General features: G+C 52.1%; 1 protein-coding gene across 2 annotated transcripts in view; it reads left to right on the forward strand.

Moving 5' to 3' along the window:
• Ube2o (ubiquitin conjugating enzyme E2 O) overlaps nucleotides 1-14,158 on the forward strand; it is a 47,822-nt gene that overhangs the window by 28,388 nt on the left and 5,276 nt on the right. Inside the window, exons 2-14 of one of the 2 annotated variants that reach the window (XM_052756098.1) lie at nucleotides 5,880-5,939; nucleotides 6,097-6,207; nucleotides 8,105-8,202; nucleotides 8,538-8,601; nucleotides 9,378-9,521; nucleotides 9,824-9,933; nucleotides 10,069-10,219; nucleotides 10,439-10,911; nucleotides 11,244-11,398; nucleotides 11,596-11,708; nucleotides 11,794-11,922; nucleotides 12,493-12,582; nucleotides 13,349-14,045. In XM_052756098.1, coding sequence (XP_052612058.1) covers nucleotides 5,880-5,939; nucleotides 6,097-6,207; nucleotides 8,105-8,202; nucleotides 8,538-8,601; nucleotides 9,378-9,521; nucleotides 9,824-9,933; nucleotides 10,069-10,219; nucleotides 10,439-10,911; nucleotides 11,244-11,398; nucleotides 11,596-11,708; nucleotides 11,794-11,922; nucleotides 12,493-12,582; nucleotides 13,349-14,045 — 2,395 coding nt within the window. The remainder of the gene's footprint in view (nucleotides 1-5,879; nucleotides 5,940-6,096; nucleotides 6,208-8,104; nucleotides 8,203-8,537; nucleotides 8,602-9,377; nucleotides 9,522-9,823; nucleotides 9,934-10,068; nucleotides 10,220-10,438; nucleotides 10,912-11,243; nucleotides 11,399-11,595; nucleotides 11,709-11,793; nucleotides 11,923-12,492; nucleotides 12,583-13,348; nucleotides 14,046-14,158) is intronic. The other variant, XM_052756099.1, reaches the window with a different exon arrangement.

Genomic DNA, 14,158 nt, shown 5'->3' on the forward strand with positions numbered 1-14,158 from the left:
CTGATTTCGTTTTGGGGACAGGATGCTAGGGAGGGAACGTGCTGGTCAGGTATTCCACCTGTAGACTATATTCCTTGTGCTTACTTCTCTCTTCTTCGTCTGTGTGTCTAGGACACAGATCAGCTCAGGCTGTGGAGAGTAGGTGGCTTACTTACCTCCTTGGCAAGTAGCAAATAGGGACTAAATCTTCCATGCTAGTCTGATGTAGTACTCCCTTCACGGATCTGGTTGGAGTCTTAGCCAGATGAATAGCTTCGGTCTCGGTGTGGCCTAGCTCAGTCAGTGGTGGGAAACCTCTCTCTTTGAATACAAGTCTAAACAGGGTCCACTATAAACTGTCCCTGTTTCTCCACTCACCAGGGATGCTACTTATCCTTGAACACTTACCAAGCTGCAGTGGGCGTGAAGCTTAAATGGTGCTAGGCATTCTAGCTCCCAAGTAAATGAAAGACCAATCCTGATTACACCCCTGCCCCCAGGAATCTGGAACATCTCATCTGAGACTGAGGCACAGTCGCTTCTCTCATTTTGGCTTTCCCTGGTTTTGACAGGAGATGATTGACAGTGGTGTGGCTGGTACCTCCTCTTTTTGAGACATACATGTTTAGGCCCATTAAAACCCTTTCTGTGGGGGTTGGAGAGATGGTTCTTGCAGAGGACCCAAGTTTGGTTCCCAGTATTGATGTCAGATGACTTACAATTGCCTGTAACTATAGCTCCAGGGATTCTGTGGACACCTGCATTCATGTGCACATGCCCACGCACAGATGTACTCATATGCACATAATTAAAAATAAGGATTTTAAATAACCCTTCCTGTGGCCTTTGGGCAGCTCCGCCTGTTTGAGGAGCCCGTTAGTTGGAGCTGTCTTTCTCTAGCTTCCTGTTTTCAGTCTTGGAGAATTTTATATGGGAAATTTTTAGTGCACCTGGTGGACCAAGGTCAGTTTTATGAGTGAGCTTCTGGAGTGCGAGCAGGACAGCCCATGCTCCAAGTGCAGCCCAGGGAGGCAGTTCGAGGAGTGGCCTCTTCGGCAGATGGGCCTTTGGAAGGACATCTGCCTTGGGGAGGACAGAACCTGCTCACTCTCCAGCAGCACCTTCTCCCTGGGACTGCTGGCCTCTGCCTTCTCCACATCGTTTGCACAATTGTGATGGATGAGTGGGTGTGGAGGCCAGAGGTCAGCAGCAGGTGTCCTCTTTTGTCATCCTCATTTACTTTTGATTGTTTTATGTGTCTGGTGTTTTGCCTGCGTGTGTATATGTGCACCACTTGTGTGTAGTGCCTGCCCAGGAAGCCAGAGATGTTGGATCCCCTGGAACTGGAGTTACAGATGGTTGTGATCTGCCATGTGGTGCTGGGGAGTCCTGTGATTTTTATTTTTAATTGTTTTTGAAGTAAATGGGTTGGAGAAATGCTCAGCCATTAAGAGTGATGGCTTCTTCCAGAGGAGCTGAATTTGATTCTAAGCACCCATGTCAGGCAACTCACAACTGCCTGTAATTCCAGGTCCAAGTGACTGAACACCCTCTTCTAGTCTCCATGGGTACTGCACACATGTGTGCACAGAAACACAGATACATATAAATACTAAAATCTTACATTCTTGCAACTATATTTAGTCTCTGTATGACTTGTATACCATGATAGATGTGTAGAGGTCAGAGGACACATGTGGAAATCAGTTCTCTTCTACCATCTGGCTTCCAATCAGGGTGTCAGGCTTGGTGGCAAGTGCCATTATCACCGACCCTCTTGCTTCTTTATTTGTATTTGTTTAGCCATGTTTATGTATTTTGTGGGGTGGGGAACAAATGTGTCATGGCACTTACGTGATGGGCGAGGACACCTTTCAAGCATTGGTTCTTTCTTTCTTTGTTCCTTTCTTTCTCTTCCTTCCTTCCTTCCTTCCTTCCTTTCTTTTTCTTTCTTTTTGTTTTTCTTTGTTTGTTTTTGTTTTGTTTTTTTGAGACAGGGTTTCTCTGTGTAGCTTTGGAGCCTGTCCTGGAAATCACTCTGTAGACCAGGCTGGCCTTGAACTCACAGATCTGCCTGCCTCTGCCTCTGGAGTGCTGGGATTAAATGTGTGCGCCACCACCACCCAGCACATTGGTTCTTTTCTACCATGTGGAATGTGGGAGTGGATCTTGAGTTGTCAGGGTGACAAGTCTCCTACCCACCAGCCCCGTCAGCCCCTCCATGTTCTGTTTTGCTTGTAAACAGCTCACTGAATCTGGAGTTCATTTACTTTGTTGTCTAGACTGGCTGGCCAGGGAGTCTGAGGCTCCACTTCTCTCTGTCCCTGACCCCCACCCAGTACTAGGGTTAGAGACACCATTGCACCTGGCTTTTTATGGGGACTGAGGGTCTGAACTCAGGTCCTCCTGTGCACATCAAGCACTTTACCTCCTGAACCATCTCCTCAGCCTAGTGTATAGCTTTTATATGTCAGTTTAAAAAAAGTAAATGATATGGTAACACATAGCTTTTATCCGCACAAGAGGCAGAGGCATCTATCTGAGTTTGAGGCCAGCCTGGTCTAAAAAGTCAGTTCCAAACCAGCCAAAGCACAATGAGACCCTGTCTTAAATTTGGGGGGGGCACAATAAATGGGGTGCAGGTGAGGTAGGAGAGATGACCTCTGACCCAGCTTATTTCCCAGTGTCCTGAGCCGCCTCGGGTTTCTCAGCCTGGACATTGCTGATAGGCTGACCAGTCATTCCTGACCAATCACAGGCAGGAGCTGTCGTTTTCATCGTAAGATGTAGCCTCTGCCATGTGTGACAGCCTGGAATATCAGCAGCCATTTCCAAATGTCCCTGGGGTGAGAAGATGGAGTGGCGGCTCCCAGTTGAAAATCACAGAACCAGTTCTTTCCCTTGCCAACAGGCAGATGGTCCCAGTGTGTTACCTTGGCTCAGAGCCCACAGGGACTTCTGCCTTGCTCAGGATGGGCTTTCCTAGGGCCTGAGTAACCTCTTAGTCTCCAGACATTGCCCAGCATCTATAAGGCTGCTCTTAACCTCTGGAAAGCTCACTGCCTTACCTAGGTCTGTGGTCAGATGTCACCTCAGAGTGACCTCTTTATAACCCCCATGTTGCATTTGTGTGTGTGTGTGTGTGTGTGTGTGTGTGTGTGTGTGTGTGTGTGTGTGCGTGTGTGTGTGTGTGTCTGAACACGGCCTGGCCTGTGTCTGCTCTGCTTCCCTCACTGCCCTGGAGCTGGAACCAGGCAGAGCAGAGGCTGCACACAGACACTTGGACAGCATCAGTGTTGTCTGGACAGTGGATGACTTAAAGCCTCCTTCCCTCCTCCACAGCATTGTCCTGAGTTGTTTCCAGAGGAGACAATAAGCCTGCCCCTTGCCCTGTTCCATTACATGTACCCAAAGTGACCCATGTTTATTTCACACCAGCCGTGACTCCTCCTACCAGAGCCAAACATTTGGTGTCATGGCTTCTCTCCTGCTGTTCCAATACGTCTGTTCACCGATGCTTTCCAGGAAATGCTGAACATTAGCTGGCCAGCCCTGAGTTGCTGAGCACTTTCAAGGCTATGACAGTTAAAATCTACAGGTTCCCTCTCAAGTCTGGTTCTGGTGGCGGTGTTGATGGCAGCACTCAGGCACTCCCTGGAGGCAGGGACTTGGGTTATCTGCAGCTCTAGTTTTGCAGTAGAATCTCCTTTTCTACTCAAGCATGCGCAGTGTAGTGCAGTCTGGTGTTCACTTCCTGGTGATGTCTGGCACCTGTGACTTAAGTACCTGACCTTTCAGGATGGAACGTGTGGACCCACTGGAGATATGTTTTACTCTGTCCTGTCTCTGCTGCTCTTGGGAGGGCTACGTGTTGTGTATGGTGAAAGAAAGAAAAAACAGGAGCAGGGCTGCCGAGTTCAGGCCCAGGCTCTGTAGCTTCTGTGAGCTGTGTGACATTGAGTAGCTTTCTGTGTGTCTACTTATCTGTAAAATGTTGATGACAGTGCTGGGCAGTGGTGGTGCACACCTTTAATCCCAGGTAGAGCCAGGCGGATCTCTGAGTTCGAGGACAGGCACCAAAATTACACAGAGAAACCGTCTCCAAAAACAATCAATCAGTCAATCAATATGTTGATGACAGTTAGGGTGGTGGTAATATGTACTTCATGGAGTTTTGGGCACCTCAAGGGTAACACATGCAGTATCCAGAAACCAGCCTGGGATCTATAGTGCAGAGCAGAGGAAGCTCCGCAGAGCCCATGCTAGGGCATGGAAGGAAAGGGAAGGGGCATTGAGTAGAACTGTGTGGTGCGGCATTACCCAAGCTGCAGAGCAGAGAGTCAGTCACAGAGGATGATGGAGAGCCTTGCCTGTCCCCTTTCAAGACTGGCAAGGCCAAGAGAGTGGCACATAGTGACCCCACCCCCCTTTACTGTCTTCCTCCCCACTGCTCCCGGTGCCAGTAGGTCTCTGGGGACATGGAGCTCCTTGTCATGGCAGGGTCGGAAGAGCTGAAGACAGTTTCCAGGTGGAGAGCACACTCTGAGCCGAGAAGCAAGGGGGCGAGTCACTCTCCTATGGGATCCCTCCTGGTATACAGGGTCTCTGCTTCATGCCAGTGAAGGCCTGTACATGTATAGGCCTCCCCTCCTCCCTAGCAGTGCCTGGATCTGACAGAGGCCACCAGGAACGTGATCTGCAGACTCAGCTCAAAGCTCTTCTCAAGGACCCTCTACCCCTTGAATTTCCCAAATGCAGTTTCTGGGTTTGTTTGTTTGTTTGTTTGTTTGTTTGTTTGTTTGTTTGTTTGTTTTTTATGGCTTAGGTCCCTAATTGGTGGTTTTGTGACCTCTAAGCTAAGAGGGGCAATTGAGGTAGGGTGGGGCAGCACAAAGTATCTTCACAGTTAGAAAGGGGCACTGGCCTCTTCACATACCCCTGTAGCCTTGAAGCAGAGGAGGGAAGAGCCTTTCGGGACCTCAGCCTGTGTCCCAGGCGCCAGGCAGCCAGGCAGCAATGGGTGATTGCAGCAACTGTTGGAACATGTGCAAGTCAGTGCTTCTTTGTGGCCTCCTAGATCCTGTCACAGGTGCCCAGAGTGGGCTGCTGAGGTGCCATGTGCACATGTAGACAGCAGGCTGATGTTTCTTAGCATCAGTCACAAGGCTGTTGTCTGGAACAGGTCCTGAGTCCCTATGGGAATTTTGCATTCCTGCTTGGCGGTGGTCCGTTGCTTCCATTAAGTCACATCCTACTTCTGGAGTTTGTTTAGCTCTCCTTGCCAGAGCATTGGTGACCTTGTAGTAGAATCATCCTTCATAGTTGAGAGAGGAGAGCCCTTTGCTAGGGGTACTGGGTGGGTGGAGTTTGAGGGGATAGCTCTTCCTGATGTGTATGTAGTTGCCAGTCTTTGAACAGGGGAGATGCGGAGCTCTCCACCACTTACAGCAGAGGAGTGGCAGGGGAGCAGTCCAGATTTGGAGACCCAAGAACAGAGGAGACAAACTAGCCTGGCAGAGACCTGCTCTGCCTGGGCTGTTGGAGGCCGTCCAGCAGCTTGGTAGCAGTAGATGGCAGGTGCTGGGGGTTCTCAGGGAACAGGACAGGCTCTGCAATGCCACAGATAAGGAACATGCTGCAGCTGGGCAGGCAGGGTGACCCAGATTAGGAGGGTGGTGTCCAGTGATAGCTGGATTCAGGGTACCAGCCACAGCCCAGTGTCATGCCAGTCTCCCACCCAGTCCTGAGCACTGATCAGCCAAGGTCAGAGGGCAGGCACTTGGAGAAGGATTTTACTCATCAGGATGTTTGCTTTTGTAGAATGAGCTAAACCCTGGGTAGAATGCATTCTGCTTTCAGATCTGCTGTTTTCGTGTCTCTCACTCACATTTTCTTTACAGCTGAAACTAGAAGACCGGTCTGTGGTACCCCGGGATGTGGTCCGCCATATGCGTTCAACCGTGAGTCTCTTGTCCCCATCCCATCCTGAGTCTTGAGCCTCTCTGCTCCCACTCTTGTTTGGAGGAAAGCTGCCTGGTTGGGGAGTGGAGGTCACTTGGGACTATCTTGGTGGGGTGTGCCATGGCAGCCTTGTGGGAAACTTTCTCCCTCCCCTAGGACAGTCAGTGTGGCACGGTGATAGATGTCAACATTGACTGTGCTGTCAAGCTCATTGGTACCAACTGCATCATCTACCCTGTCAACAGCAAGGACCTCCAGCACATCTGGGTAAGTGACCTCTCTCTCATCTTGGCTGTATGACATCTGTGCTGCTCCTGTGTGGTTTTGCTGGGTCGAATAGCACAGTGCTTGTTCACTGCAGCCAGCCTGCTCCTGGCATCCTCAGTGTTGCTCTTGCAAGTGAGCTATTAGACATGAGGTCAGGGTGTGCTCTTCCTCAGCATCAGCACCAGTCACTGACGAATGTGGTCATCTACTTGTTTTCTCACCTAACACTGACATTTGTTTGTTTGCTGAATGTGTAAGACTGTTTTGCCTGCGTGTGGTCTGTGTACCACTTATATATCTGGTATCAGAACGAGTTGGATTCCCTGGAGCTGGAGTTACAGATGGTTGTGAGCTGCCATGTGGGTGCTGGGAATAGAACCCAGGTCCTCAGCAAGAGCAGCCAGTGCTCTTAACTGCTGAGCCGTCTATCCAGTTCCATCTTAACTTTTAAAACAAGAGGGCTGGAGAGATGGCTCATCAGGTAAGAGTACTTGTTCTTGTTAAGTACCTATAGTTCCAGAGAATTCAATTCTTTGACCCCTGAGAGCACCAGGCACACTCGTGGCACACATAAACACACATGCAGTGAAGTTTTCATACACATAAAGATAAATAACAACAAAACAGGTTTCTTTTTAATCATTTATTTTTGTAAATGACTTTAGTCTTACCCAAAAGTGCTATGTTCGTGTGCCTACTTCTCCAATGTCTACAGCCGTTAACCCCTCCCTCCCACTTACTCTGGTCATCTCCATCCAGCACCTCCCTCTAGCCTTTTGTCTCCTGAATCATTAGGAAGAAAGCTACATGTACAGCCCCCCCTCCCAGCACCCCTGCTCACTGGACAAGGGGTCAACGACACCACCTTTCTGCCTAAGCCTCTGACTGTTCAGTCATCCCAACAGTGTCCTTTCCGTCTGGGCCCTGAGCACGTTCAGGAAGACCCCTGGCATTTGCTTGTTAGTTCTTCCTTTTCTTTTCTACCTGGGATCCTCCCCAGTCTGTCTTCTCTTCCATCCTGGACAGTGATGCTTCTGGTACTGTGACCCTCACCTTGAACAGCACATGCAAACTCACTACCAGAATGCCTGTTGCCCTGTCCAGCTGCCCCCGGGCTTTATGTCCAGTAGCTACACTGCCACTGGGGGCTCGCTCAGCACTCAGGTCTGGTTGGTCTGCACAGCACTCCACTGTAAAAAACAAAAGTCCTCTTACATCACCCTTATATTACCCTTGTGAGTAATTATATCCATAGAGAAATAGGCCACAGATAGCATCCTTGCCAGATAGTCATCTGAAAGCCATATCCTTGGGCATGTTGCCACCTAAGTGGGCCACCACTCTGACAGTCACACATGGTGACCCGAGGTCGTCGTTCCTCATTTGTGTTGATTGGCAGCTCTTCTGTGTGGAAGAGCTGTGCCTGCTGCCCTGTTTGTTCCCTTATCATTTTTATATGAGTATACACTCCAGTTCTGTTTTATTTTGCGGCTTATAGTACAGTTCCCTCATCACATAATTTGCTTTAATTGTCCCAAACTAGGAAGCTCTTTGGTCTGTCTGGCTTCTGTTTGCTGAACACTTTTCAGCAGTGAAGCACTGCCTCAGTGTCCATGGTGAACTGACCTTTTTATTCAAGGCTCTCCCTGTCCACAAAGCCCGCCTCCCAACCACGCCCACCCCCCCAGCTTTGCTTTGTCTCCTTTGCCACTGTGGGATACTTCCACCTCCTAGGCAGTCCACACACTACTGCTACCCACTCGCTGGAAAGGAGCTTGGGATGCAGTGTAAATAAATTGTCTAGAACCTTCCTTCTACACCTTAGCACAGTAAAGAAAATTCCAGAAAATCCCAGGCCCTGTGCTCTTGCTCACTGCCCTGTGTCCTTGGTCTGCAGCCCTTCATGTATGGAGACTACATCGCCTATGACTGCTGGCTAGGAAAGGTCTATGACTTGAAGAACCAGATCATCCTCAAGTTGTCTAACGGTGCCAGGTAGGTATCGGCTTGGGGATGGCTGCCTGCTCCAGAGTGGTGCGTGGGAGTTTCTCCAGGAGCTGTGGGCTCAGGTGGTCCAGGACAGTGACTCTGTGGTTTCCTGCTACAGCTCAGGTGTGGGACTATCTGAGCTTAGTAGTGTGTCTTCATCTAAGTGTCTCTGAGGGTTGGTGCTCTGTTCTGCGTGTGTTAATGATGGCAGGCATTGAAGTGGGGCTGGGCTGAGCTGAGCTGTAGGTGGAAGATAAATGGTGTGTTGTAGGTGCCTCTGGTCCCTGGGGTTGGTGCATACTGTGCCCTGGTGGAGACCAAGCCTCTGTCCTCTGTTTCAGGTGCTCCATGAATACAGAAGATGGCGCCAAACTCTATGATGTCTGTCCACATGTCAGCGACTCGGTACATATGCTCTGTTCCTCACCTGCTTAGGCATGAGAACTGTGCGAGGCTAGGCAAGAGGCCAGTGTGCACCAGAGCAGCTGGAGGCCTGGGCAGGGGCCGAGAGCAAATACTAGCACTGTATTTGAGTTGTGTTAGTTATTTTATTTGGATGGTTGACTGGGCAGGGGATGGGCTGGGGGTGTGTTTTAAGACTTATTTTATGAGAGAATCAGAAAGCGAATGTGTTTGTAGGAGTGTGTGGAGGCAAGAAGAGGTGTCAGATCCCCTGGGATTGGAATTAGAGGTGATTGTGAGCCACAAGTTTGGTTTTGGGAACCAAACGTGGGTCCTCTGTAAGAGCAGCCAGTACTCTTAACCACTCCAGCCCCTGGTTTTTGAGACAGTCTTGTTCTGTAGCTCAGGCTAACCTCCAGCACAAATTCCCCTCCTGAGTGCTAGGACTGCAGGTGTGCCGCCATGTTGTTGTGGCTCTTTTCTCTCAGCCTTCAGCACACAGTCACTTAGGCCAGCAGGATGTGCCAGCAGACGAGCACATGGAGGTAGTTTGTACTACGGGTGTGTGATTATACAGGTGTGTGTGCCACTGCTCTCTAGTGTATGATTCCTGGGTCCCCAGTTTGTACCAGGCTTGGAAAGTATATCCTCTGTAGACTGTGCTTCAGGGAGCTTCAGGAAGGCCATGTCATGTGGGGTCCTCCTGCAAGACAAGCACAGAGCACCACTGGCCAAGGAGGCCTACTCAAATGCATTTTCCTCTGCTCCCAACCCTTCAGGGTCTCTTCTTTGATGACTCCTATGGCTTCTACCCAGGCCAAGTGCTTATTGGCCCTGCTAAGATCTTCTCCAGTGTCCAGTGGCTCTCAGGGGTCAAGCCTGTACTCAGCACCAAGAGCAAGTTCCGTGTGGTGGTGGAGGAGGTAAGGGCCCAATTGGTGGGGTGAGGGCTGAGTCATAAGCTTTAGGCCCTGGGGCTAAGCTGCTTCCCTCCAACCTGCTCCCCAGGACCCAAACCTTGCTGACCTGAAAGGGATTGGAGCGTGGGCAGCCCAGGTTCTAGTCGTGGGGACTGACTGGCAGACATCCCTCCCCTTGCAGTGCTCAGGGAGAGTGGAGGGATCTCAGCTCCTAACTCGTGGGTGGCCACAGTGTATCTGTGTGCTGCTAGAGACCTTGAAAGTCCACCTCTGACCACACCCCTGTCCCACTCAACTGTCCCCAGGTTCAGGTTGTGGAGTTGAAAGTCACGTGGATTACCAAGAGTTTCTGCCCTGGGGGCACCGACAGCGTTAGCCCCCCACCTTCTGTCATCACTCAGGAAAACCTAGGCAGGTGAGCATGCCCGTACCCCAAAAACCCCAGGGACTCATCCTGGGCATGTCTTGGTTGGGCCATAATGCATGAGAGGGCCAAGCATCCCACCGGCCTTTCAGAAGTCCATCCAAGCTCCCATTTTTTTCTCTTCAGGGTGAAGCGTCTCGGATGCTTTGACCATGCTCAGCGGCAGCTTGGGGAGCGCTGTCTATATGTCTTCCCAGCCAAGGTAGAGCCGGCCAAGATTGCCTGGGAATGTCCAGAAAAAAACTGCGCCCAGGGGGAGGGCTCTATGGCCAAGAAGGTATGTCCTTGAGGTGGGTGGGTGTGGGCACTCATGGAACTGGCCATGAGCCATTTCCACAGCCAGCAAGGTGGGTCTGGGCTCTAGGCCTTGGGGGGCAGCCATGAGGACCCTTGCTGACCACTTAGGTGTTTGTAGCTCTACTCCCCAAGACAGGGCCAGGGTGGGCCCTTACCTGCCTCACTCCACAACTCCCTCTCCTCTGCTCTGCTCTCACAGGTGAAGCGCCTGTTGAAGAAACAGGTTGTGAGGATCATGTCCTGTGCCCCAGATACCCAGTGCCCTAGGGATCATTCCATGGAGGACCCAGACAAGAAAGGGGAAGCCAGAGCCAAGAGTGAAGTAGGGTCTACTAGCCCCGAGGAGCAGCCTGATGGATCCGCCAGCCCAGTGGAGATGCAGGACGAGGGCCCAGAGGAGCCTCAGGAGATGGGCGAGCCGTTGCCCCCCTTCCTGTTGAAGGAGGGCACAGATGACGGGCTGCACTCAGCAGAGCAGGATGCCGACGACGAGGCTGCTGACGACACAGATGACACCAGCTCAGTGACCTCCTCTGCCAGCTCGACAACCTCCTCCCAGAGCGGCAGTGGCACTGGTCGTAAAAAGAGTATTCCCTTGTCCATCAAAAACTTGAAGCGAAAACACAAGAGAAAGAAGAATAAGATTACCCGTGACTTCAAGCCTGGAGACAGGTAATTCTGAGTGTTCCTCATCCTGCAGTGCCTAGGCAGGGCCCAGGGAAGAGCCAATCTCAGGGCTCACATATGTACTCGGTAGCTCTGTGTGCCTTGTAAGAGCTCATGGTGCTCCCATCCCCAGGGGGTGGTGGCCAGGGTAAGCCGTGGTAAACAGGAGAAGAGTGGTGTAGGATGGTGGCTTTGTGGGACTTAATGTACTGGCCCCAGAGAATGTATCACGCTTGGGGCACAGGTGAGCTTTACACACACTAGACTCTTACCCTGCCCACTTGAGACTCAGGCCTGGAAGGGATGGAAGGTCACCTTCTCATGGGCCTGCACTGCAGGGTGGCTGTGGAGGTGGTGACTACGATGACCTCAGCTGATGTGATGTGGCAGGACGGCTCTGTGGAATGCAACATCCGTTCCAATGACCTCTTCCCGGTACACCACCTGGACAACAACGAATTCTGCCCCGGAGACTTTGTGGTGGACAAGCGAGGTAGTGCTAAGCCTCACGGTGGCCAATGGGACACTCTAGACAAGGCCAGGGGCCAGTGGGGATAGGACTTGGGGCCTCTGAGTACTTTTTGAAGTCCTCTCTTTAACAGGCCAGGGGAGCCTTTGTGGTTTGAAGTATGGTTGCAGGCAGGCATCCCAGGGCTTTTCAGGCAGTCACGTCCCTTCTGGTTTCCCTAGTCCAGAGCTGCCCAGACCCTGCTGTCTATGGTGTGGTGCAGTCCGGAGACCATGTTGGCCGTACCTGCATGGTGAAGTGGTTCAAACTGCGGCCTAGTGGGGATGACGTGGAGGTGAGTCTACTGTCCTGCCTCCGTTGGGTGGGCTCCGGGGAAAGGGGTGAGGCCCTGGCTCATGCCAGCCTGGCTTATTCCACAGCTCATTGGAGAAGAGGAGGATGTGAGTGTCTACGACATTGCTGACCACCCTGACTTTCGCTTCCGCACAACTGATATTGTCATCCGCATTGGTAACACTGAGGATGGGGCTCTGCCCAAGGAGGATGAGGTAGGTATACTCTCCAAGTTCATGCTCTGGGCAGTGCCTGCAGTCCCTGACACTGCCACCAGGTGGCTTCAGGCACTAAGACCTGAAAGTTTTACAACTCTGGTCCCAGGATGGTTGGCATGGCCTGCATCAGAGACAGGCAGCCCGGGCACCTGCAGGCCTTGGGCTTCTTGGGCCCTGCAAGTCATTCCCTAGAGGAGTCACAGTCCGTTGCAGCTGTGAGCACGATCACACACACAGTCAACAGCAGCAGAGTCTAGGCAGGTTTGGAAGTGGAACTTGAGCTAGATCTGAAGCAAAAGGTGGGGATGTTGGAAGAGGTCAAGACAGATTCTAGACAGAGGGCCGAAACAAACTCTGAAGGCATAATACCCACTGAAGGCACAATACCCACGCTGGGAAGAGTCCAAAGCCAGGGAGGCAAGAACAGTGCTTGTGGAGAGAGAGTTGCTGCAGACTTGGAAAGACCACTTAGTATTTGCTGCCAGGCTAGGGAATGGGTGCCATGGATGGGGAGCCTGGGAGCTTCATCCCTTGTCACCCATTTGACTCTGTCCCCTTGTCCTTCAGCCATCAGTGGGCCAGGTGGCCCGAGTGGACGTCAGTAGCAAGGTGGAAGTGGTGTGGGCTGACAACTCAAAAACCATCATCCTGCCACAGGTAAGGCTGGCGAAAGCCTGACCCACCGGCCGTGGATTGCCCTGGCCTCTCCCAGGCTGCTTGCTGCCCCTGAAGGTGGCTCTCTAGCCTTCACACATTAGGCTCCAAGAACTGGATCCCGCAGGTGTGAGGTTCCCACACTTCTGGATTGCTCTAGACTCCTCACATACCACCGTGTTGAGCTGTGCAGGGTATTTCCTGCCACTGTTTCTAGGATCACTGTTGACAGAAAAGGAAGAGTAGGACAAGGCTGGCCCCAGTTCAGCTGACTCCATACACAGTCCAACTTTCCTTTCCTGGTACACACAAGAGGGCGGGCCAAGGAGGCAGAGAATGGTTTGTCCCTCTCCTTGTCAGCTGTTCTAGGGGAGCGCAGGGCACAGTGTGACCAACTCTAGTGCACCTGCTTTGCCTGCCAGTAAGGTTACCCACCTCTCCTAGTGCGGCCCACAAGGACCGTCCACCCTAGCACCTGGCCTGAGTCCTGCAGGTGGGCAGGCTTTGCTGAGGTTTCCTTGTGCCCCTCGTTGCCCAGAGCCTGAGGGAAGGTGGTACATGCATTAACTGGGCTTCGTGTACAGCTTGGGATTAGCAGGTAGGCAAAGGGCCCCGGCAGAGAACTGGAATCTTGTAGCATGGACAGGGCTTCAGATGCAGAGTTGAGAGCAGAAAAGAGGGGAAGGGCTCACTGAGGCCGCCCCAGTGAGTCGTCCACAGGAAGGAGAAGGGCCAGAGTTGTGTCTGAATTGCCGTCTTCTGCCCCCAGCACTTATACAACATCGAGTCCGAGATCGAGGAGTCAGACTACGATTCGGTAGAAGGCAGCACCAGTGGAGCGTCTTCCGATGAGTGGGAAGATGACAGTGACAGCTGGGAGACAGACAATGGGCTGGTAGATGACGAGCACCCCAAGATAGAAGACCTGGCCATCCTACCCACAGAGCAGCTGGCTGCCCCTGAGGAGGACAAGGGGGTGGTAATCAGTGAAGAGGCAGCCACAGCTGCCATCCAGGGAGCCGTGGCCATGGCTGCCCCTGTGGCAGGGCTAATGGAGAAAGCTGGCAAGGATGGGCCTCCCAAGAGTTTCCGGGAGCTGAAAGAGGCCATCAAGATCCTGGAGAGCCTCAAGAACATGACTGTGGAGCAGCTGCTCACAGGGTCCCCCACCTCACCCACGGTGGAGCCTGAGAAGCCGACCCGGGAGAAGAAGTTTCTGGATGACATCAAGAAGCTACAGGAGAACCTCAAGAAGACCCTAGACAATGTGGCCATCGCTGAGGAGGAGAAGATGGAGGCGGTGCCCGACACAGAACGCAAGGAAGACAAAACCGAGGCACAGTCACCAGTGAAGGCCGAGTGGCCCAGTGAGACTCCTGTGCTCTGTCAACAGTGTGGTGGAAAACCTGGTGTCACCTTCACCAGTGCCAAGGGCGAGGTGTTCTCTGTGCTGGAGTTTGCACCCTGTGAGTCAGCCTGAATAGCTGTCGTCCTTCCTCATCCTCCCCAGAATTCCTTTTTCTACAAACACACCTGGAGGCCAAGTGGCTTATCCTCCCTTCCCACTGCCCCTGCCCCC

The sequence above is a fragment of the Peromyscus californicus genome, unplaced genomic scaffold (assembly GCF_007827085.1).
Source record: "Peromyscus californicus insignis strain IS unplaced genomic scaffold, ASM782708v3 Scaffold_3__1_contigs__length_106647218, whole genome shotgun sequence".
NCBI classification, from domain to species: Eukaryota; Metazoa; Chordata; class Mammalia; order Rodentia; family Cricetidae; genus Peromyscus; species Peromyscus californicus.